At 42.3% G+C, this 26,283-nt stretch overlaps 1 protein-coding gene across 4 annotated transcripts in view; it reads right to left on the bottom strand.

Moving 5' to 3' along the window:
• MAPRE2 (microtubule associated protein RP/EB family member 2) overlaps nt 1-26,283 on the bottom strand; it is a 162,793-nt gene that overhangs the window by 90,932 nt on the left and 45,578 nt on the right. Inside the window, exon 1 of one of the 4 annotated variants that reach the window (XM_036874780.1) lies at nt 9,428-9,693. The exons of 2 other annotated variants lie outside the window; for them this stretch is intronic. In XM_036874780.1, the coding sequence (XP_036730675.1) occupies nt 9,428-9,546 (119 nt within the window). In that variant the 5' untranslated portion in view covers nt 9,547-9,693. Of the gene's footprint in view, nt 1-9,427; nt 9,694-26,283 lie in introns of those variants that run through there. One more of the 4 variants, XM_036874783.1, reaches the window with a different exon arrangement.

The following is a 26,283-nucleotide window of genomic DNA, read 5'->3' as shown; positions in this document are numbered from 1 at the left end:
TATAATGATCCTGTTATTATTTTGCAGTCTATTTTAATAGAATCATTTAATATGTATTTACTAAGAGCTGGACCTAATTGCTAGAAAAGGCAGTGGGGATAAAGAACATGTAGAAAAAACTATTCTTTTTCTTGACAGGTATTATATTCAGGTTAAAAACACAAGACTCAAACCCATTAAAATCTAAGTCAAGACTAAGTCAAGACTATATGATAGTATCCAGGTTATACTTTTTATAATCCTCTTATAACAATAAACCAACTAATTTTTCTAAACAGGCAAAAGATCTGAACACATCCTCCACTAACGAATATACACAAATGGCCAATAAACACATAAAAGACACTGAACATCATTAATCATCAAAAAAACATAACTTAAAATCTCAACGGTATACCTGTACGCATCTGTAGGGATGGCCAAATTGAAAAGACTGACAATACCAAGTGTTGACAAGGATGTGAAGCAACTGGAACTCTCCTACGCTTCTGGTAGAAATGTGAAATGGTACAACCACTTTGGACAACTATTTGCAGTTTCTTAAACACCAATTATATTACCCAAACATTCCACTCCTAGATATTTACCTCAGAGAAATGAAAACATTTGATCCACAAAGATGTATACATGAATATTCATAGAAGTTGTATTCATAATTGCCAAGAACTGGAATCAACCCAAATGTTCACAAGCTGGTAATTGATAAAATATGGTATAGCCATACAGTGGAATACTACTTGGCCACAAAAAGTAATGATCTGCTGGTAAACCCAACATGGATGAATCTCAAAATCATTACGCCGAGTAAAAGAAGTCAGACACTAAAGAGTACAATTTGTATGATTCCATTTATATAAAATGTAGTCTAATTTACAGTGACAGAAAGCAGAGCAGTGGTTGCCTGGGGCTGTGGACAGAAGAGATATGAACTGCAAAGGGTACCAGGAATCTTTTGGGAGTGATGGCTTCAAAGGCATACATACCATCAATACTCATGGAATCATATACTTTAAATGGATACAGTTTACGGTATGTAAAATTAATTCTTAATAAAGTTGGTAAGGTGGGGGACAGCAGAGTATAATTTGTTTGAATTTTTCCCAGACTGAATTTGGACTTTTAATGAACATCGGCTATGTGCCAGGTACTGTAACAGGTACCGACGACACAAAGGTCATAGCTTATTATAAAGACAGGGTAAAAGGGTACATTGAAATTACAAGCAACAGTACTAGCTAACATTTTTAAAGGCATTTACTTTTGCACCATTCACTGCTTGGTATACTTTATATTCCGTATCTCATTTAAGTCCTCATTAAGAACTGTGAGGTTGACGCTATTATTATTTCCATTAGCACATTAGGAAAATGAGGCTTAGAGAGGCTAAAAAATTCACCCTGGATGAAACAGTTAGAAAGGGGTGGCAGAGTAAGTCTCATGCCCGAGCCCAAGCTTTGCCTGCTACCGCTCCCTGCTTCTCTGAGCAGCCATCTGGGACTTTGAGAGCCCCAGTTGGTCTTAATGGGACGTAGACTAAGTTTTGAATGGGAGGTGAGGAAGCAGTGACACTCATCACACAGCCTGCAAGTACGTTCACAGTTTTTCACACTGACATCCTAAAGTCGGTGATATGACAATGCTATCTGCCTGTCAGAAATTCCAGGGAAAGACAAACCGGCTTCCCAAACACCAAACCTGCTTTTCCATTTATTGTGTGTTGCCAGCCCCTCTAAGGGGTGTTGGAAAGACTTACAGGTCCCCATGCCTTCCTGTCCTCAGCCCCCTGCCTAGGCGGCTGATGACTCTCATCTCTTTTTCCTTCTCCCTGGAGAATACGTGCTGGAGGGACAGATGTACTAGGCCCCCAGACACAGAAAGAGATGGGAAGCCAGGGGGGAAGGGGAGGGACTGACACATCCACCCCAAGAAGCCCTCATCCTGCGCTGCTCTCTCCACCCCACGGCACCCACCAATCACTCTCTCTTCCGCTTCCTCGTTTTCTAGCAGAGACTTTGGCTCACGAGCTCCACAAGCTTTCTATTTTGTGGTTGCCGCCGGTGAGCAGCAGGTCCCTATAGCTGGGATAATGTATTCAAAGCTCTCCTATTGTTTCTTCTTAATTGGTCAGTCTCCATGGGATCCACTCAGCCTTCACCCAGATGGGTGGGGGAGGGGCAGGAGCAGGGAGGGCTGGTGAATGCAGATGGCCTGTTTCCTGGCTGGTGTCTAGCACGACCGCGGGGGGTCCCATCAAGGCCAGATATTGCTCAATAACTTCCATGGGGGGGGGGGAGTCAGACTCAGAGCTGGGGGCAGGGGGTGGGGCTTGGGGCAGAGGACAGCAGCCGAGTGGCTAAAAAATGGCCATAACCCACAATCTCACATTTTTAAGGGCCCCTGCACAATACCTGACACACACCAGGTGCTCAATAAATGAGGAGAGAAACATCCAAAGAGGATACTGACAAAGAATCCTCACAGGATTATTTTGCAGTTAGTGCAAGATTCCTGGAGAATATTAAGCAGGCTGGCCGCATCACAAAAAAAAACGATACTGATCACGCTCCGATGGCCTCTGGGGAAAATGAAACAAAACATGGACTATGCATTGCTATGTGTGAAACCTCAAGGGGCGGATGCTGTGGGAGCACGTTTCATCTGTGATTTGCGACGTTTTAAAGGGTGGTACTTGCGTTAGGCAAATCTTTAATATCATCCATGTGACTTCAACAAGTCCATGATATTTTGAGATGCTTCCCAACACACTTCAGCACGTACAACTCACTGTTAAAAGTCAAAACTCATTTAATTTTTAAAATGCTACTAAGGTGTTAAATGAAACACCATTGATTGATTAGGTAGTGCATTTACATAGTTGCAAGTTTTTTTTTTTAAACAAAGAAAGGTACCCAGGGACCGTCTGTACAGTTCCACTGCGATTAGTCTATATTCCTTCAGTTTCTCCATGCACATCAAGGAAATATGAATATATAAATTTTCTTTACACAAAAGTTAGTATACTGTACTATTTTAAAGTGATGGTCAGTACAAATATAAAACTTGGGGGATCAAAAGAGATAAGCCTTTTACTTTTCCCCAAGTGACTACCTTCCCACCACATAGGTCACTCAACAATGCTCAAACCTGTGCCTTGGGGCTGTATAAAAACTTATACACTGAGGTCGTGGTAGGGAACACACACACTCAAACATAGTTTTTATTTACATGCACCATTTCTAAGAGCTTCTGAAAATTACAGGACTGGTAATTTTGCCCTGGCCGAGTATCAGCACAAGAATCACAGAATTACTTTCTTGGGGTCAGAGGTACCTCTTCACCTCAGATTCCTTCCGTCAAGCGCTGCCTTCCTGCCTGCTGTCCCCAGTACTAGAGGCTTTTCAAGAAGGGGCTGTGCATGATTTATCTCTGAATTCAAGTGCCTGGCATGGAGGCTGGCATATAGAAGGAACCCCGTAAGTTTGCTGAAAGAACAGATTCCTAGACTGCCGGAATTCTGGCTTAAATTTTAATACAACAATAATTGTGTAATTATTTAAAGAGTGGAAATTGAAAAGATTTTATTATTAATAACCTGAAAACACGTTTTGGCTTTCCAAAATGACAAAATGGAAGTAGACTGGGGTGGGGGAAGAGGGGCCCATGTTAGTGGCTGCGCCTTCTCCTGATTTGCTGAGCACCAAATGCAAACCTTGCGCGGAACCAGGAGGGCTCTTGCATGAGGGGAGACTACTGTTTGTAACCAAAGTAGAACTGTGAACCCAAGAACACCGCCCCGAGATGTCAATGCCGCTGGCATTTTTGACGAATTACCTCTCAGGGCTTTGCCAGGGTAGGCTCTCTTAAGAACAAAGAATTAATGTGTTATAAAAGAAAAATAAACACTACTTCTAGGAAAAATAAAACGGTGTGCCTCATAGGAAGAGCACTGTCATGTTAAGGATGATATAACAAGAAGCACTGGCCATAAACCTCGGGACCAATTCTGTACGCAAGATCCCAAGTTTTACAGACTTCTGCCAAAGCACACTATATAACGCGTACTCTTCGTTTTCAAGTCTCTTGCCCTATTCCTCTTCTGTTCCAAGTCATAACCCAAATCTGGCTCTTTTGGCACATTTTACCTGCCCGAAGCAAATGAGGTCTAGAAAAAAGAAAAAGACTGAGCTCTAGTTACATTTCCTTTACTAGATAAATTACACAAAAGCGTCCATCACTAAAAGCAGCCATCAGCTTGACCATCCTATGCATCTATCACCACCTTCCACTCCTTTAGAAAAAACAAGATAATGCTTTAAATAAGTCTGTGCTGGTTCAGGTGAGTAAAATTCGAATTAGGCTGGGGAGTTTGGGAGGATCAAAATAGTGTAAACTCTATACAACAGCCATCTCTTTAGCCCGGTAACTATGAAGTGGGCATCTGTAAATACAAGCCACCATCTGACCTAAGGACCAGTCCTGTTATGGGAAGAAGTTGCCCTGATTGGTTCTACTGAGGGAAAGATGACTTGAGCCAGGAACATCTACCTACACTAGAGCTGGAGAGTTCTCTCTACTAGAGCAAACTAAGTATTCTCTAGGAATTCTGGACACTGCAGGGTGGGGCACTGGAGGATTCCATTTTCTTTTCAACTCTCACTGCAAAACGGGAGATCAATTCCAGCATGCACCTGTTTTTACTATGTTGTCTTCCAATTAATGTGCTTTCAATGGCTTTCTATTTTCAAGTTCCGGTCACCTTCCTGCCTTCCAATGCTCCTGCCCTACTCTCCGCTTCTGCCCAATATGTGCCTCGCCAGGCCAATGAAAATTCTAATTCTAAAGCCTGTACTCTCTTTTCACCCAAATTGTTGGTCTCCACCAATGTCTCAGCTTCCTATAGCACACTGGCCTTGAGGGTGTCTTTTTCTACTTTGACTCACTGTGGGCTCAGGAAGTGCAACACACGTTTGCTATCAGACCAAGCCAAATATTCACAACAAAGTAAACCTGTTACAAAATGAACAGCTCACACATCTGACTTTGAAATAGAACTCAAGGTCCTTGAAGGGGCATCTGGCAGAGAGCTTGGCCAGAGTAAGACTCTCAAGCGTTTGTCAAATTAATTCTCCAAACCAAATGGAATATTTAGATTAGTCCCGGTATTTCCCCCTCCACTGATCTAAGGGATTATTCATTGCAGCTTCGAGAGGTCTCTGTATATATAGGAAAGATACTGCGTATGGAAATCAACCTCCTAAATTCAGAGGACCATCTCAAACCACTGTTCTGCTAAGATAATGCACCGTAAAGAGATAAGACCAGTGACAACCACTGCTGAGCAGGGGTGAGCCTCTCACCAAGGGCACCGGGAAGACCATCCCCTTAACAGACGCCCTGACAAAGGACCCTGAAAAGAAGTTCAAAAATTGGGCACCTAATAATCAAAGCATCAAGTAACCCTTTAAAAATACTAAGAAAAATGTTAAGGACAAAAATCACTGTTTTCAAAAACCTCCTATGACAGTAGTAAACCCAGATGATACAAATACATACATAATGGAGATGTATGAAGGAGACTTCTGCTGTCTGCAGCTGCTATTTGGGGGAATGTGATCTGAAATCTACATTCTGGTTAAAGTGAGGCGTGTTACAATAGCTTCTATTCAACAGAACACACTTTCACAACTATCTTTTGTGCACATGCGCGTGCACACACACACACACACACACACACAAATATTTCTTTTTGTTTTCCTTACCACGAGTTCAGTTTTCAAAACTGGCAAAGTTGGATGTCAGAGCCAATGTTTTAGGCTTAAGTTTTCATTGTGTTTTTCTTTACAGTCCATTGCCTGGGGCCAAGTAATTTTTTTTTTTTTTTAAGTATTCAGAAACACATGCTACTGTAGTTGCGTGTTCAAACACCCATGTGGAACCAGTCCTCTGGACTTATACATTCATTCTTAAACGCCTGTAGTATGCAAACAAAGATGCAGTGGGCAGAGGGCCAGTTAATAAATTTCATTTCCTACGAGCATCTGCATGAAGCAGAGCTAGAGAGAGTCGCCCCTCCCAGGAGAGCAAGAGCACGACTTGTTCGCTCTGTGAATTAAACAGCGTCACCTCAGATGGCCCACACCACATTTGTTTTTTAGGCAGCTCTTAAAATATATGGATTTCTATCGCTCATAAATGCAACGAGGAAGCTGGGGCTGAGAAGGCGATCACACAGGAGTGGACATGAGCCGTGGAAACACATCCAGTCAGTTCTGCTGAGCCATTTTTGCACTTGCTCTTTTCAAGTGAAATTGCTAATGGAAGGGTAATTTTCGAAAGGAAACTTGCTCTGCTAATCGAAGTGCACTCTGTTTCGATAATGATTTACCACCCACTCTAGGCCAGGCTGTAAAAATGGGCTATGTTTATACCAAGAGATACCTGGATCAAGATATCTGGGTTGTGAACCATATTTGATCCTTATTTATAAACAATCTCGTGCAAATGTTATGACAATAATGTCTCCTCCTGGGAAGAGTGACCACTTGCCCCCAGATGGAGCCGGAAAGAACAGTCTTGTTCATGGGTGTCTGTTTCTCCTCTCACCTGTGCTCCCAGCCAGGTGAGGGGTGTTCTTGTCCTGGAGTACCTGGGAAGAGTCCCCTTTCAGTAATAACGGCACTCTTCTTATATTTACATACCTCTTTTAAGATGGCGTTTGTTTTAAATATTTGAAGTTAACATCACAAAAACTTTTATAAGAATGTGATGAGAGAGTCTATATGTAATAAGCAAATGTAGAAAATAAAGCCAAAGATTGAAGGACCTGCTGGGGCCCTACCTAGAAGTCAGCAAAGGAACCACAAAGAGAATTCCCTGTGATACTCCCAGGGGTCTCGGCTGACTCAGGCCCCTCCATGGCACTCCAACAGAACTCTCAAGCTCACCTCATTGTTGGGGGTCAAAATGAACCTACGGCCAAAATAAAACTTATGTGGTTAAATCTCTTCTCTGGCTTTCAAATTGCCTTCCAAGTTTCCTCAGCAATTAAATGGCAATATTACTCCAGCCTCAGGACGCCAAAATAATTATGGAACACTTCCTGGATAGAAAAACGTGTCACATTTTTCCTTCCCCTCCACCCCTCCAAAAAAATAAGTGGTAGTTATACTACGTTGGTCATCCACTTTGAAAGAAAAGCAGACCAAGGACAATATCAAGTGTGTCTGTCTCCATGTGCACTCTTTACATAACACAGTACAAATGTAATTTTGGAGTCTTCTTTCTTCATTTAACCTATGACATCTCTCACTATAGTATCCAATACTCCTATTATATAAAATACAAAGGCAATGATGCTCTTAGTGACGTAAGATTTTGCTCAGTCAGATCTTTACTTAAATTCAGCTTTGTTTTTCACATAATTTCAGGTACCATACAGGGACTCACACAGCAAACTGGAAATAGTTCAGGAAATGGAAATAATAACTTGGACTGAATTTAAAAGGTGAAAAAATTTTTATTTTAAAGCAATAATTTATCAACAAAAGGTAGCATTTAACCTTTCTACCAAATGATTTTTCCACTGCCATTGCAAGTTAGTTCATATGACTAATAAAACCCAACCAGACAACTGCCTTCGTTCGGCCCATGTGGTAAAATTCGAACTCTGTCTTAAAAGCAATTGCTACCTACGTGCCAGAGATGAAATCACTGAAGAAATATGGGCTTCAAATTTATTACCTATAAGAGCAGTTTAAATAAGTGCGGTTTAAAAGCAACTCAGAGTTTTTGTTTTTGTTTTTGTTTTTAAATTCTACTTTAAGCTTTGGAATGTCCAGAGAAAGGTGGAGAGAAGTAAAGGAGAGAAGGGACCCAAAGTTCCAGTCTCATGGGTCTCCAAAAGGAGAGTCCCAGAGGTTGTGGACCAATTTTGGTTTATATTAAGCAAATTTATATTAACCAATTTTGGTTTATATTAAGTGCTTGCTTTAACAAGCACTTGGAATCTCTAAGGATGCCATGTCAACATATTACTTGGAACCATAGGCATGAGATTTTGGTGACCTCATGGGCACAGCCAAAATTAACTCCCAGTATTTATGTAACTGCCAGAGATGACAGGGCAAAGATTGCTTATAATTTTTTTTTTTTTTCAGTCAGCTCATAGCATTTCTTTGGTCAAAGAGAGAGGATGTGGGGGTACTTTTGGCTCTATTTTTAAAATATGCAATATTTATACACACACAGACTAGTCTGCCCATAATACCATCTGAATGTTTAGATGAAAGCATTAAAAAAAAAAAAAAGTTATTTCCTGTTGCTCGCTGAGAGGATGCATTTCAGAGGTATGTGTGCTCTGCCTCAAAGCAAAAGCATTGTTAGCGGTTATCAAGGTAACATTTAAAAATAACTACCCCAGTACAAAAGAACTTCAGAGGAAATATGAGCGAAGCTATCAGTCTCCCTTAAAGTCTGGCCTTGAGCTGCATTAGACTCTAGCTGCATTCTCCATTACATTGTTATCCTTATCAAACAATGCAAACAATTTTAATGAGCTTATCTACTGGAACATATTGCCAGATATGCTAATGTAAAAACGATGCCAACCGTACAGGCTGCCTCATTAATCAAAAGGCTCACAACACAATGACCAAGATCAGTCCCATCCTCAAATCAGACCTCAGCAAAATACCAGGAATTACCTTCCTACTGTAAATAAGAAGGGCGGGCTCCCCCACCCATGCGGAGGCCATAAACTCCTAAGAAAAAGCATAACGGCACCCAGTTCTTTTCAGGTCCATTGCAGTCCAGTCTCTTTCTAATAAACCTTGGGTTCTATGGAGAAAATTTTGGTGAATGTCTGACACCGTGACCTCTGCTGTCAATCCTTGCACCAATCAGCGAGCAGAATTCTTACAAAGCTCCATCAATCTGGCGGTTCAACATCACAGACTGCTGCTTCATCTAGAGGATTCCATCTTTCCTGCACACACGCACACCCGGGCAAGCGCAAACCTTTTCCTCACCATCCTCCTGGTTCCCTGTCTTCAGGCACAGCCTACCTCATGGTTCCTTTAAAATCTAAAAAGGAAGGAGGAAAGGAAGTGCTCCAGCCTGTCTCCCTTTGGAGAGGGGGAGAAAATTGCTTGCATTTTGAAATCAATGTGGAAGGAAAGAGATGGAGGGAGACCCCTTGCAGGCAGCAAACCTATTCACAAAATGCTTTCCATCTGCAATCGGGAAGCCTCCGTGCACACCCAACATGACACATGGAAACAGAGAGCAAATAATCACAACCGCCTTTACAAACGCCCGTCTGCAGCCGGGTCCGGGGGCAGCGTCTGCTCCATTATATAACGGGCGGACTTCCGCGCGCCCGCCCGCCGCGGTCCCCCGCCCGGCGCCGCTCCCGTGCCAGCCCCATTACCTGTAGGAACGCTCCCCGCGCACTGTGTGCTTCCGGAAAGGAATGATGGTCCCGTTATCCTGGATGATGTCGTTGTTGTTCTCGCCATTTGGGGACAGGGTTTGGGTCGGCCCGGGCATTGGCGCACTCCCGAGGATGGGAACAAACCGCTGTGGGCTGGCTGGTGAGGAAGGTGGCTGCGTCTCGCCTTCCCGCTCGCCTGCTCCTCGCGCAGACCGCGCCTGCCGCCTGCTCGCTGCTCGCAGCTCCCTTCTCCTCCTCGGATCCCGCCCCGCCCTCTCGAGGCCCGCCCTCCCGGCTGCTGACGTCAAAGCGCCGGCAGCAGCACCCTGGTCACGTGGCCCGGCCCATCCCCATAGCAACGCGCTAACTCATCACCTCGTCTTGATTAGCGCTGGGCCCCGGCGTGACCACGCCAGCGGCTCCAAGCAGGCACCCGGGCAGGCCTACATCTGGCATGTAAAACCCCAGGCCACCCCCGGCCCCCCTTGCAGACTCGCCTGGGTCTGAAAACCAGCTCTTCCTCTAACCATTTCCTTTCCAACCCGAGCTCCCACTGCAGCTGTGTACACAAAAGAACGATTCAGGCAGAGGGGTGTGGGAGACCCTTTAACTCCTTCAATACCAAGTTCTTGTGTTATGAAAATTAAGCTCCGTCTGGTTTCAGAAAAATATAAGACGACCTGGTAGCCTCCTTCTAGAAAGTATATCAGACTAAGGGGTTAAAACTTCCAGGTTCCTCCCCCATTCTCCAAACAGCAGCGACCGCCTCCCCAAAAGTAGCCCCAAACCTGAAAAGCTAAGAGGAAGCTGCATTTCCTTCTAATCAATATACCTTTACGTTAATAAGGAGAAGATCAAAGATTGCAAATTAAGAGATTTTCTGCACAAAAGAATCCCCAAAGAGAGTTAAAAAAAAAAAAAAGGTAACCACCATCTTAGAACATCATGTTTACCCACGACCTCCCAATTCAAAGTCTTATACCGTCTCCTGATACACATAATTAAATCCTTGTCATGTATTTTATTTTCTTTGAATTAAACACGTGAACATCCAATTTAGTATTTGGAGGCTCTCAACATTCAAGCTGTTCTGTATCATTGCAATGGAGCTTTCAAATACATTGGCTAGGAGCCAGGTACTATTATTATTACCATCCCTATTTTAAAGATGAGTAAACTATTGAGATTAAGCAACATGCTCAAGGTCACACAGCCAGGAAGTAGTGAACTGGAACTTCAAAATGACATGCTTTTATCAATGTGATTGGACAGTGGTGGTCTATGTTTAATGTGAACTCATAAATGTTATAGATCAAGGTAAGAATCAAGTACTTTATGTACTTCTCAACATGACCACTGTGAAAAGAGAGCCGTGAATAGAATTGCTAGTACTGTGCAAAGTGTATGGATTAGATTATAAATTCTGAACAGATTCCAGATGTGTCCAGTGCTTTCCTTCAGAAAGAAGAAGGGAGTTTGAAGGATTCTCTGCTTATCAAAAGTGGTCTCTGACCCTTTGGGGGGTGGGAAAGGAAGGAGAATTGGAATGTAAAAGACAGAATAAATATATGTAGCAGAAAGTACTAGGCTCATGCCTTCACATCATTGTATGGCTTACCAGCTTTATCATTTTGTGATACAGATGTTAAAACAAGTAAAAAAATTTGTCATTCCTGACAATTCTCCAGCATATTTCCCTGGTAATAAGTTATTTCTGGCATCAAGCTTCTAGAATTAGAGTCAAATGGTTTACAACCCAGATGGTAATGATAATCTTAAATAAGGGGGCATTTTTTCCTATTCTGTATTCTCCTTTTGAACTATATTTTAATAATTTTATTTTCTACTTTCTCCAGTGAATTCACAGTGCACAAGTTGATTCCTCCATCCATATCTCAGCTTACATGAGAATTATTTTTCATACAATAAGGATCCAATTCTGACCTAAGACTTCACAAGGTACAACAGATAAATATCTAAGTACAAGAGATACACAGCAAGCCTCACACTGCACAGTGAGCTAAAGGGGCATGAGAGTGTAGTTACTGCTACAAAGATCAACACTTCCTCTTACTATTTCTGTTACTTGACCCATGGCTGTTAATTTCCTTACTAATTTGTTCCCCTTCACAAAAGCTTCCCCTTTTTTGGGAACAGTCTGAGGTTAAAAGGCACAGTCTACAAATCAAATATTTAATGTTTTCCGCATACACGCTCTCATTTGGGGCTCTTTCGGATAGCTTTCTTTTCCATGATCCCATATTTAAGTAATAGGTTACATAACTGGTGTTATCATAGGGACTATGTTTGTCAGAATTTGCATGTATTATAGATCATTGGTTATACCAGCTAATTTTGTGGAGAGAATACTCCCACTGTTTCTGGGCTGTTCATGAAGAAGAGGATTATGACCAGGAATTTGGGTGAATGGGCTGAAAGGGGTGGGGGGGGGGTAGTGAGGCAGGTGGAGGAGGTACCTAAGAGCCTTGTAAGTCTTCCTCCAGGACTGCTCTGAACCACCCCACTCCAAAGGGACCCAGAGAGCCCCCAGAGACTTGTGATTACCCTCCGAGATGCAGGGGTAACAGGGGTAATAATTGGAAAATATTAAACAAATGTGTTTTCATTCCTCTCCCCATAAATCAGGTAACCTGGCAGCCATTCTCCAGTTTAGCCCTGGGGAGAAGGGGAAGGCACATTCCACTTTGGGAAGGAGGATGCTAGGACAGAGGGAAACGCCGAACAGGCAGGAAGAGGGCGGGGAGAGTACCCTTTCCAACCCCAAGGTTGGAAAGCAGCAGGTGGAAGTGGGAAAAAGCAGAATCTCCCACCTCCATGTCCCTGAAGGGAGACGTTAGAGAGGTTTTGGCTTTGTTCTCAGCCTAAGGGAATTTCTTTTGCCTAATGAGGCAGAAGTCCCATTTGAGACTCTGGGAAGAGATGGCTTTCAAAGAGTGTCTCCCCAACACCTTCCTCCCCAATCAAGGTGCAGCCTCATCACACTAGAGGCTAAAATCAGTGGCTTGGTACAGTTAGGCAGAGAACCCAGGGAGAGAGGAGGACATTGAAAAGACTGAATATTCACCCAAGAGATGGAGCGCTCCAAAGACAGTCTAAACTGGAAGAGGCTGTAATACTGTGAACTTTTTAAAACCTTTCATTTCCCGTCCCCCTCAGCGGGGCCAAGAGAGTCGCACAGATCACATACACACAAATAAGCTAAAATGTCTCGTGTACATCTGACTGTAGGTTAAGGTTTGTCTTATGTACACAGATGTATCTAAAATAAAGTATATGCAGACCATCATCCTAGATCTCCAACTGCCCCATAGAGAAATGGGTCCTCTTACCAAGCATCGTGGATTGAAGCTGGGGCTCTGGCATCAGGCAGACTTGGGTCCCCGGCTTGGTTTCACCACCTGTGGGCTATGTGACCCTAGCAAGTTACTCTGCATCTCTAAGATTTAGTTTCCTCATCTGTGAAGTAGGTGTAATAATACTGGTTTCATAGTGTTGCCATGAAGATTAAATTACATAATATAGTTGAAGCAATTGACACAGTCTCTGGCCTATAGCAAATGGTCTTCAGCGGTAGATGCTATTTTTAAACAATAAGTTAAGCATACTCTGAAATGTTCATTCACTCATTCACTTGACACTTATACCTGGATTTCTTGTGTGCTACAAGATGGTAAAATAAGAAGAAAAGTCCCAGGTTCTGTCCTCAAGGAACTCAGAGTTGTAGATGAGCAAGATGAAAATATTGGCAATTATGACACAACATGATACTGTGATAATGGCACCATACAGTGTGATATAGAGCCATAGAAGATGAGCACCTAATTCAGAATGGAAACTGGGAAGTAGGTCTGAAAAGTTTCCCCAAGGAGCTATTACTTAAGCCTTGGGTGAGTAATAATTACAACCTTTTTTGTTCACTTTCTCTGTGCTAAACAGAATACAAGATCCCTTAGGGAGGGGCTTCCACTGCTTTGCCCACTGCTATATCTTCGGTTCTCAGCATAAGGGCTGGCAGGTAGTAGGCACTACATGAATACATAATTCACTGATTCAACAAATATCTGATCTGATTCTCACAATGACCCTAATGATGAAATTGAGGCTCAAAGAGCAAAAGCAACTTGTCCAGGATGTCTTGGCCCCAAAGTTGACATGCTTCTCCACTAGGCTCTACTGTCATTTAAAAGAGGAACGGTAGTGTAGAGGGGAGACAAAGGGCTTCTCAAGCAGATATACTTAGGTACAGAGGTACGAAAGGGTGTGATATCCCCGGGAGACAGCAAGTTGTTTAGTATGGATGGAGAACAGAGTGCACGATGGCAGGGGACAGGACCAGGACCAGGTGCAGGAGGGGCTGTGGCCAAGCTATGAAGCTTGACCTTCACTCTGAAGGTGTTTTGGAACCATGAAGTGCTTTAGGGAGGGAAATTCATGGTGAAATTTGCATATCAGGAAGGCCTGATGCTGCAGTAGCATAGAAGACATGTTGGAGTATTTATTTATTTGTTTGTTTGTTTATTTTTGGCTTCGTTGGGTCTTTGTTGCTGCGCAAGGGCCCTCTCCAGCTGTGGCGAGCAGGGGCCACTCTTCGTTGCGGTGCGTGGACTTCTCATTGTAGTGGCTTCTCTTGTTGCGGAGTACGGGCTCTAGGCGTGCGGGCTTCAGTAGCTGTGTCACGTGGACTCAGTAGTTGTGGCTCTCGGGGTCTAGAGAGCAGGCTCAGTAGTTGTGGCGCATGGGCCTAGTTGCTCCACAGCATGTGGGATCTTCCCAGACCAGGGCTCGAATCTGCGTCCCCCACGCTGGCAGGTGGATTCTTAACCACTGCGCCACCCGGGAAGTCCCATGTTGGAGATCAAAATGTGTCAAACAGTGATGAAGGCCTAAACTTAGACAGGAGCCAAGGGGTTGTAGGAGCAAGCACAGATCTGAGATAGTCAGAGGGAATAACTGCTATGATTTGTTGGACTAAATGGATGTGGGCACGATGTTGATGGGGATTAAGGGTGGGCAGTGAAGGAGAAAGATATTTCAAGTGAATCCTAAGTTTGTGGCTTGGGTGACCAAGGGGATAACGGTATCATTCATCAAGATGGCAAATACAGATTGAATTGTCCTTCTGGAAGAGAGATTCTCATAGCGTGTTTTGGACATAGAGAAGTACCTATAGGACATCCTAGTGGTGACAATGATTGGTCACCAGGCTTCACACACAGTGGGTGTTCGTTAAGTATTTGTTGAATAAGGGAACATGTGGGTCTTTGAACGTATATGTTTGACTTGGAGATACATATGATTTGGAGGAAATTGTCTCATGGGTGATCATTGAAGCTGAGGGTGTGGATGCCCTCACTCAGGGAGAAAGAGAAGGCCTGGGATGGAACTCTCTAAAAGCTGAGTGATAAAAAAGAAGCCTGCAAAGAGACGGCAAAGGATTTGGCCTGATGGGGCCAATCACAGGAAGGAGTGGTTTCACTGGGCCCAGGGGAGAAGTGGGTATCAGAGAGGAGGGAGGTGTCTCTAGGGCCAAATGTCACAGAACGTTTGAATCAGATAAGGGCAGAGAACGGGAATTCCCTGGCGGTCCCGCGGTTAGGGCTCCATGCTTCCACTGCAGGGGGCACGGGTTCAATCCCTGGTTGGGGAACGAAGATCCTGCATGCTGCAAGGCACGCCCAAAAAAACAAACAAGAAACAGATAAGGGCACAGAAGTGTTGACTGGATTTGATAAGGTGCTCTCAAAGGTATTTTTAAGAGATTGAATTTTAGATCAGACCCATCAGTGATTACTGAAGAAAATAAAGAAATCTTCAACAAGTAGGGAAACTGTAATTCTTAGCAAGATCACTAGTATTCTGGCCTAACAAAGATACTGAAGGAATGAGGTGACATTAAATTACGGGTCATGTATATATTGTCGGCAACTAACTAGCATCAACAAGTATTTGCACTAAAAAGCTCTCGGCAGTATTGGAGGAGCCAATATGTTCATTAATGAGCACTTGTTAGACACCAGATGTGTCCCCTTCTATGGGGTCAAGACCCACCCTTCCCCCAGAAAGTCAAACGAATATTTAAAATGTGTGTTTGGAGAGCAGGATTACTAAGACAGACCCAGCAGACACAGAGCCAGAGCAACGAGCGAAAAAGGAAACCAGCCGCCGTCCCAGTCCACAGGCCCAATCAAGGAAGATGGAACTGGGCACCAACCCAGATTTTAATTTTCCAAGTTCCTAGGTTATAGCACAGTCCCGTTTCTCTTGAGGTTTAGGCCAGAGAGCAACGATAATTGCATCTTGGCAGAAATCATTGTCTATTTCTGCAACATGTGAGATTTGTCTAAAACAGGGATTTTGCATTGCCTTGGATTTGAGAAATCCAAAATACAACAGCAGAGAAGATGTGAAATCATTAGCCAAGAATGGATGCTAATCCCGATTCCATCCCAGCAGTACCTACTCATCACGAATGCCTTTTCCAAGTTAAAATGTGTTCACTGAAGCTGATAATCACTGCTGTCAAAGGCATTCACAGCTGTCACACCACCTTAGATGGAGGAGGGGGAGCTTCCTTAGATTGTTATCGCCTCTGAATGCAGACAGAAGATTCCACTTAGCAGTCACCACTGCTGCCCTGGGACAAGTAATCTTCCCATGCGTATGTATGTCTTGGTATTTTCCAGTAGGGAATGGCAGGGACAGGTTATCAATCAGTGGCTTAAAATATGCTCCACACCCAAAATGATAGCAGTGAGTAAATACATGATTGGCCAGCCACTGGTGTTGGCTCTGAAATCACATCAGTGGCATAGAGATGTACTTGAGAGTGGTCCTTGCTCGCTACTTTAACCCTGAGGCATAGAAGATTTTATTAGTTCTTCCTTTAGATCTGATGAGAATTCTATAATATGTATATGCCTCCTGGCTTTTAGTAATAGCATTTTATTCAAGAAAAATTGGTAAATGTTTTCCCCCAGATGAAGAATGCCCTCCTTCAAAACCAACCTGAGCAAGTGGACCCTTCCAGGATTGACTTTTGAGATTTACTTGTCTTTGCAGATTATTTATCAGCCACAATTATAGCTATGCCGATATGTCCACAAGGCAGGGTTTTGCAAGCCTCCTTCCCATTTGCTAGTAAAATAGCGAGGTTTCTGTAATGTCAAAATATAGTACGTGCCATTGCTTAAGGGAAGATTTCTCTGTGTGTTGGAATTTGCTTTCTAATTTGCTTTTTCTTGGATTTTCTCAAGGTTGGACTTAATTTTGTGGAATAACTCACAGAACATGATGGGAACGCAATTCACAAACTTGCAGAACATTATGATTTCTGTAATCAATCAATCAAATCTGTGCAATTTAAGGTTTCACTCTATTAAGTAAAAATGTGCTTCTGAATTATACCATCTGGTTAAACTGAAGAGCTTTAAATATGTTTTCCATAAAAATACAATGTGATAAATGTTATAATTGAAGAATGTATTAAGTAGCACAAGAATATAGAAAAGAGAGCAACCATGACTGGAGAGACAGGAAAAACTTCACCAAGGCCATGATATTTGTACTGGGGCTCGGTCATTCACTCAACACGGATTTACTGAACACCTACTACATGCTAGGAATAACGGGTGCTGGAGAGACAGAAATGAACAAAACAGGCAAAATTCTCTGCCCTCGTGAATCTTATACTTGAGTGTGTGATGTGTGTGTTGTGGGGTAGGAGGGTGGTTGTAGGAGGTGAGGGTCAAAAAGATCACAGTGACCAGAATGTACAGGGCTTTGAATGGCCATTGTGAGGACTTTGGCTTAAAACCAAAGTTAGGAGCCATCACTCTACAGCAGGCTTCACAGTATCTATTGGTCCAGATGCGGAATCCTCTCCAGCAACAAAGACAATGATAAGAGCAACACCTAATATTTACTGGGTACTTTTTAGGGACCAAGTGCTATGTTTCAATTGGGTAGGTATTTTTAATCCTCACAGAAACTTATAGGAAAGGGGGATTTTAAATCCTGCTTGTCAGAGGAGGCAGCTAGTTAAATAACTTAGCTAGTTCATCAGCCAGGAAGTGGGAAAGCTGGGCGTGAACACACCCGCCAGGCGTCAAAGCTGTCATCCTTGTTCACTAGCTCAGGCTGCCTTCCGCTAGGGTCTGACAAAACCTGGGTGCAAGAATGCAGAATCTAGGGGAGAATCTAGAATCTAGGGGAGCAGCAGGGATGAGACAGCAGGACACAGAAGCAAGAGAAGGTAGATTGCTGTCCTGAAGGCAATTCAGTCTAGGGAGCGAGGAAGTAACGCCAGGAAAAGGGTGGAGAAAGAGAGAATAAGGTGGGTGGGGATGAGAGACAGGATAGGAGAGGACTATTCATGGCAGTAAGGGATGGAGACTGGAAGGATAGGAGTTGTAAATTATGGTTAAGGAGGACTTCCCTGGTGGCGCAGTGGTTAAGAATCCACCTGCCAAAGCGGGGGACACGTGTTCGAGCCCTGGTCCGGGAAGATCCCACATGCTGCAGAGCAACTAAGCCCGTGCGCCACAACTACTGAGCCCGCGTGCCACAACTACTGAAGCCCACGCACCTAGCACCCGTGCTCTGCAACTAGAAAAGCCACCGCAATGAGAAACCCGTGCACCGCAACGAAGAGCAGCCCCCGCTCGTCGCAACTAAAGAAAGCCTGCCCACAGCAACGAAAACCCAACACAGCCAAAATAAATAAATAAGTAATAAAATAAAATATATTAAAAAAAAATTATGGTTAAGGAAAAGGGAGAGGGAGGGAGGAAGAGATACCAGGATTGGGGGTTAGCGGTATATGTGATTAATAGGGAAAATTAATTTTCTTACCCTTATTTATAGTAATTAACTACTTTCTTTTTCTGAGTAAGCCTCAACCATCAATATATATTTCTTTGATATCTTCTGGAGGGCAGAGGAGACCACAGGCATTTTTTGGTAATTGTTTTCAAAGCTGAAATCTGCTTTCATTTTCACTCTGCTAAGACTGTGACAATTCAACCCTCCAACGCTAGACATGCCTAGTCGAATGTTCTTACTGAACATTTACTGAAATGTGTCCATGCCCAAGTTCATGAAATGCCTTTACTTCCTTCCCCTATTTTATTTCCACATTTAAACAAAACAGATCTTGATGAACAGACTGGGCAGGACAACTGAGAAAGGATAAAAGGCACCTTGGGCTCAGTTGACGGGCAAAGGAAAGGAAGAGACTCTAGGTACCATTAACAAGAAAATTATCTTCCAGAAGGCTCACAAACTTTCAAGAGACAATTTCCTTAGGGCTCTCAAAAGTTAACTAGCCCACTGGACTTTATTTCTGATTTTGATATTAAAAAGTACCAACTGAGTAAAGAGACTCCTTAATATGAATTCAAAGCCAAGGTGGAGGGACGGGAAGACAGGAGTTCTAACAGGTACCAGTGGCCTCTAGAGTTTCAGAGCTACTCAGGACCTCGGCCACCAATGGCAGGGACACTGGGAGGGAGGATTTTCCTGAGCCTGGGGCTTCTCTGACAAGGCTGGTGTGTGTGGGGCAGAATTATGGCTCACGGGTGGCTCCTCAAAAGCATGTCAGGGGAACATGAGGCCAGCAGCTGGGAAGCAGTGTGAGTAATGGAAGAGAAATTCCCCAATTTCTGACCTCATCCAAATAAAATTTTTAAAAAGAAAATTAAAAATGCTTCATTAAAAAAGAGAGAGAGAGAATGCAACTGGAAATCATGAATTAAGATCTAAGTCTCCATCAGAAATGTTTTAATTAGCACTTATGTTTTGTTTACTCAAGAGCTTATAATGCCAAGTATCTTTCCTCAATTCACACTCGCTATAGGGCATGAGCATGAGGGGTCCAACTACAGAGTATAGCACATGAAAGCATGAAGGGTCACCTTCAAGTAGCTTCCACTTAATTTCTATGTGAAGGAATCAGACCCCTAGGAAATCCAAAGGGATCTTAACATATAGGGAACCACGATGAGTTAACAGCAAGCTGAGAGAGCGATATCAATTCTTGGGATTAACTCCTCACACAGCCTGCCTTTCATACCCTCCCCCAAAGGCCCATCTCCAGTCTCTTCAATGAGGATGTTATCAGCCTTCAAAGAGGCAGCAATGGAATCAATATGAATGAGACATAATGGCATGTAGTGCAAAAAGCATGTCTAGTGCATTTCTATTATTTTTGTCTTCCCCTCCTTCTTCTGGGAACTATTCCTTCAAACCTTGTGATTCTAGTAAAGCTTGCCAATTATAATATTCCATCCTCCCGGACCTAAAGATTGGTTCAAGGTTAGGTCTGTGACCCAAGCCAGGCCACTGAATATTTCTCTAGGATTAAAAAAAATTAGAGCTGCAGTAGGTGTGTTTTTGAGGTGGGGATGGGGAGACGGTATCTTCCTTACTGAAGATAGCACTTTAGAATTAATATAGTATACTGTTAGGCAATAAAAATAAATAATAGGCATCCAAATCAGAAAGGAAGAAGTAAAACTGTCACTATTTGCAGAGAGCATGATATAGCACATAGAAAACCCCAAAGACTCCACCAAAAAAACTGTTAGAACTAATAAATCCAGAAAAGTTGCAGGATACAAAACCAATATACAAAAACCTGTTGCATTTTTATACACTAATAATGAACTGTTAAGAAAACAATCCCACTACAATTGCATTAAAAATAATAAAATAAAGGAATAAATCTAACCAAGGAGGTGAAAGACGTGTACATTGGAAAGTATGATGAAAGAAATTGAAAGAATTAAAGAATATGCAAATAAATGTAAAGATATTCCATGTTGTGGATTGGAAGAATATTGTTAAAATGTCCATACTATCCAAAGCAATCTGCAGATGCAATATAATCCCTATCAAACTACCAATGGCATTTTCCCCAGAAATAAACAATCCTAAAATTTGTATGAAACCACAAAAGACCCCAAATAACCAAAGCAAGCTTGAGAAAGAGGAACAAAGCTGGAGGTATGCGTCTCAATTTCAAACAATATTACAAAGCTATAGTAATCAAGACAGTATGGTATTGGCATAAAAACAGATTCAAAGATCAGTGGAACAGAATATATAGCCCAGAAATAAACCCATAAATACATGGTCAATTAATTTATGCAAGGGAGCCAAGAATACACAATAGGGAAAGACAGTCTCTTCAATAAATGGTGTTGGGAAAACTGGACAGCCACATGCAAGAGAATGAAACTGGATCACTATCTTATGCTATAAACAAAACTTAACTTAAAATGCATTAAAGGGACTTCCCTGGTGGCGCAGTGGTTAAGAATCCGCCTGCCAATGCAGGGGATATGGGTTCGAGCCCTGGTCCGGGAAGATCCCACATGCCACGGAGCAAATAAGCCTGTGTGCTACAACTACTGAGCCTGTGCTCTAGAGCCCATGAGCCACAACTACTGAAGCCCGCGTGCCTAGAGCCCATGCTCTGCAGCAAGAGGAGCCACTGCAATAACAAGACTGTGCACCTCAACGAAGAGTAGCCACCACTCGCCGCAACTAGAGAAAGCCTGCGTGCAGTAACGAAGACCCAATGCAGGCACACACACACACACACACACACACACACACACACACACAATTAATTAATTAATTAATTTTAAAAAATGGATTAAAGACTTGAACATAAGACCTGAAACTATAAAACTCCCAGAAGAAAACATAGTTAGTAAGCTCCTTGACATCAGTCTTGGTGGTGATTTTTTGAATTTGACTCCAAAAACAAAGGTAACAAAAGCACAAATAAGTGGGACTGCATCAAACTAAAAAACTTCTGCACAGGAGAGGAAACCATCCACAAAATGAAAAGGCAACCTACCAAATGGGAGAAAATACTTGCAAATCATACATCTGATAGGGGTTAATAACCAAAATATATAGGGAACTCATACAACTCAATCGGAAAAAAACCAGCAACATGGTTTTTAAAAAATGGGCAGAGGATCTGAATAGACATTTTTCCAAAGAAGACATCCAGATGACCAACAGGTACATGAAAAGATGCTCAATATCACTAATCATCAGGGAAATGCAAATCAAAATCACAATGAGATATCACCTCACACCTGTTAGAATGGCTATTATAAAAAAAATAAGCGTTGGTGAGACTTTGGAGAAAAGGGAATGCTCATGCACCATTGGTGGGAAAGTAAGACTGGTGCAGCCACTATGGAAAACAGTATTGAGTTTCCTTAAAAAATTAAAAATAGAATCACCATATGATCTAACAATTACACTCTGGGTATTTACCTGAAGGAAAAAAAAACACTAACTCTAAAAGATATGTGCACCTCCATATTTACAGCAGCATTATTTACAATAGCCAAAACATGGAAGCAACCAGAGTGTTAATCAACAGATGAATGGATAAAGAAAACTGGCTCTCATGAGCATGCGTGAGTGCGCGTGCGCGCACACACACACACACACACACACGCACAAATATTATTCAGCCATAGTGAAGAAGGAAACCTTGCCATTTGCAACAACACGGATGGACCTTGTGGGCATTATGCTAAGTGAAATAAGTCAGACAGAGAAAGACAAATTCCATATAATCTCAATTATACGTGGAAAAACCCCCCCAACAAAACGACAAATTCAAACTCATAGACACAAAGAACAGATTGGTGGTTGCCAGAGGTGGGGGGTGAGGGGTGGGTTAAATGGGTGAAGGGGGCCAAAAGGTGCAAACTTCCAGTTACAAAATAAGTAAGTGTTGGGGATGTAACGTACAGCATGGTGCCTATAGTTAATAATACTGTATTGTATATTTGAAAGTTGCTAAGAGAGTACATCTTAAAAGTTCTCAACACAAGAAAAATATTTGGAACTGTGTGGTGACGGATGTTAACTAGACTTACTGTGGTGATCATGTCACAATGTATACAAATATTGGATTGCTGTGCTGTACACCTGAAACTAGTATGTTATGTCAACTATATCTCAATTAGAACATAAAGTGTAGTATAAATTGTACATTTACTATATTTTTCACAGAAGAGAAGTGGAAAGAGGTCATGGTTTGGATTCATATAGACTTGGATTTGAAACTAGACGCTGGTTCTTACAAGTTGAGTAACCTTGGACAATTACTTCTCCCAGCCTCAGTTTCTTCATCCGTAATGGAGGTACTAAGATTTACAAAGTAATATTTTGAGATATAAAGCTAGGTTCCCACTTTGTGTACTGGGGCCATAATTTTTTTTTGAATTTTATTTTATTTATTTTTTATACAGCAGGTTCTTATTAGGTATCTATTTTATACATATTAGTGTATATATGTCAATCCCAATCTCCCAATTCATCCCACCACCACCAACCCCCCAGCCACTTACCCCCTTTGGTGTCCATACATTTGTTCTCTACTCCTGTGTCTCTATTTCTGCCCTGCGAACCTGTTCATCTGTACCGTTTTTCTAGGTTCCACATATATGCGTTAATATATGACATTTGTTTTCCTCTTTCTGACTTACTTCACTCTGTATGACAGTTTCTAGATCCATCCACGTCTCTACAAATGACCCAATTTTGTTTCTTTTTATGGCTGAGTAATATTCCATTGTATATATGTACCACAACTTCTTTATCCATTCATCTGTCAATGGGCACTTAGGTTGCTTCCATGACCTGGCTATTGTAAATAGTGCTGAAATGAACATTGGGGTGCATGTGTCTTTTTGAATTATGGTTTTCTCTGGGTATATGCCCAGTAGTGGGATTGCTGGGTCATATGGTAATTCTATTAGTCTTTTAAGGAACCTCCATACTGTCCTCCATAGTGGCTGTATCAATTTACATTCCCACCAACAGTGCAAGAGGGTTCCCTTTTCTCCACACCCTCTCCAGCATTTGTTGTTTGTAGATTTTCTGATGATGACCATTCTAACTGGTGTGAGGTGATACCTAATTGTAGTTTTGATTTTCATTTCTCTAATAATTAGTAATGTTGAGCAGCTTTTCATGTGCTTCTTGGTCATCTGTATGTCTTCTTTGGAGAAAAGTCTATTTAGGTCTTCTGCCCATTTTTGGATTGGGTTGTTTCTTTTTTTAATATTGAGCTGCTTGAGCTGTTTATATATTTTGGAGATTAATCCTTTGTCCATTGATTCATTTGCAAATATTTTCTCCCATTCTGAGGATTGTCTTTTCGTCTTATTTATGGTTTCCTTTGCTGTACAAAAGCTTTGAAGTTTCATTAGGTCCCATTTGTTTATTTTTGTTTTTATTTCCATTACTCTAGGAGGTGGGTCAAAAAAGGTCTTGCTGTGATTTATGTCAGAGTGTTCTTCCTATGTTTTCCTCTAAGAGTTTTATAGTGTCCGGTCTTACATTAAGGTCTCTAATCCATTTTGAGTTTACTTTTGTGTATGGTGTTAGGGAGTGTTCTAATTTCATTCTTTTACATGTAGCTGTCCAGTTTTCCCAGCACCACTTATTTACTTATTTTTTTAAACATCTTTATTGAAGTATAATTGCTTTACAATGGTGTGTTAGTTTCTGCTTTATAACAAAGTGAATCAGTTATACATATACATATGTTCCCATATCTCTTCCCTCTTGCATCTCCCTCCCTCCTACCCTCCCTATCCCACCCCTCTAGGTGGTCACAAAGCACCGAGCTGATCTCCCTGCCCAGCACCACTTATTGAAGAGACTGTCTTTTCTCCATTGTATATCCTTGTCTCCTTGTCATAGATTAGTTGACCATAGGTGTGTGGGTTTATCCCTGGGCTTTCTATCCTGTTCCATTGATCTATATTTCTGTTTTTGTGCCAGTACCATATTGTCTTGATTACTGTAGCTTTGTAGTATAGTCTGAAGTCAGGGAGTCTGATTCCTCCAGCTCCATTTTTTTTCCCTCAAGACTGCTGTGGCTATTCGGGGTTTTTTTGTGTCTCCATACAAATTTTAAGATTTTTTGTTCTAGTTCTGTAAAAAATACCACTGGTAATTTGATAGGGATTGCATTAAATCTGTAGATTGCTTTGGGTAGCATAGTCATTTTCAAAATATTGATTCTTCCAATCCAAGAACATGGTCTATCTCTCCATCTGTTTGTGTCATCTTTGATTTCTTTCATCAGTGTCTTATAGTTTTCTGAGTACAGGCCTTTTATCTCCTTAGGTAGGTTTATTCCTAGGTATTTTATTCTTTTTGTTGCAATGGTGAATGGGATTGTTTCCTTAATTTCTCTTTCTGATCTTTCGTTATCAGTGTATAGGAATGCAAGAGATTTCTGTGCATTAATTTTGTATCCTGCAACTTTACCAAATTCATTGATTAGCTCTAGTAGTTTTCTGGTGGCATCCTTAGGATTCTCTATGTATAGTATCATGTCATCTGCAAACAGTGACAGTTTTACTTCTTTTCCAATTTGTAACAGCAATCATTTTATTATCTCTTGTTATTCTGGAGGCTGACTGGGCTCAGCTAGGTGGTTGTCACTTATCTCTCACACAATTGTAATTAGAAGGTGGCTGACTGCTGAAGTCATCTTAATGCTTCCTCAGTCTCACAACTGGTGGTTGATGTTGCCTTTTGGTTGGGACCTCAGCTGGGGCTCTGGCAGAACACCTACACAGACCACTCCTTGTGGCCTGGGCTCCCTCACAGCATGGCGGCTGGGTTCCCAGCACTCTGATCCCTAAAGAGAGGGCAGAAGGGCATGACAGTTTTAAATCTAGTCTTAGAAGTCACAGACCATAACTTCTGCCATACTTTGCTGGTCAAGGCAACCACTGAAGTCCATCACGATTCAAGAGGAAGGGATATTGACTTCACTGATATGCTCAGTGGGAGGAATATCAATATCACACTGTAAGGGAAACATGTGGATGTACTGTGGTAACCAGCTTTGGGAAATGCATTCTGCCACACACACCCTGCCTCACCTTCTTACTCCCCATTTCTTCAGCATAGGGTTGTTACAGCAGGAATTCCAGGGAAGAAAAGAATCAGGGCTGAAGCGCTAACTTTCAAAATAGACTTTTAATCCCATGGCAAATAGGATAAGCTGAAGACGTTTGTGAGCCTCAGAAGTCTGATTTTCAATGATGAAAGGCTTAAGACCCTTGAATGACTCAGAACCTAAAGTTCATGCCATCAGTCATAGGACTCCATGACTAGTTGGAGACAACTGAGGTAGAGGTTGGTGAGTATCCCTGAGAGGAATCCTGCCCTACGCCCAGCCACGCCCCAAGCTGGCTTGGGAATTTACAAATAGAGGGAACCTGTCCTTTTTCATACCTGGAGCCCTGACGGATGGCAAAGCCACACAGAAGTTCCTGACTCACCACAGCACAGGGAAAGGAGGGGACAGATGTTGGTGAAGGGTTTCGGGTGACACCGATTTTTCTTCAAAGCTGCCCAATATTTCCGGGGAGGGAGGGAGAACACACCTGACCCCATGCGGTAGTGACAGAAATGTCAGCAGCAAAGAATAGGCCTGTGTGCTGACGAGCCAGTTTTCCTGATGGACAGTTGTCATGAGAGCAACTCAAAAAATCAAATCTCCACTCAGGTTTCCAGAAGTACCTCATAAAAATGTGGTGTGGTGTCTACAGACATCGCCGCCTTCTCTCACTTACTGAAGAAGCAGACCAGAGGCAGAAGCAGAAATTAGGTAGGCGCCATTGGTTTGGACAATTCACAGTGTATTTAACGAGGAAGATTCTCCCCTACCTGGCTCCCTCTCTTTCCGCATCTCCTGCTTGAACAGACTCAAATCCAGCAATCAGTTTTGAATCCTCAGCTTTTTGCCCACCCTTCCTCCCCATCTCTCTGAT

Source organism: Balaenoptera musculus, chromosome 14 (genome assembly GCF_009873245.2).
Source record: "Balaenoptera musculus isolate JJ_BM4_2016_0621 chromosome 14, mBalMus1.pri.v3, whole genome shotgun sequence".
Taxonomy (NCBI): domain Eukaryota; kingdom Metazoa; phylum Chordata; class Mammalia; order Artiodactyla; family Balaenopteridae; genus Balaenoptera; species Balaenoptera musculus.
This window is presented reverse-complemented; position numbering and strand designations above follow the sequence as displayed.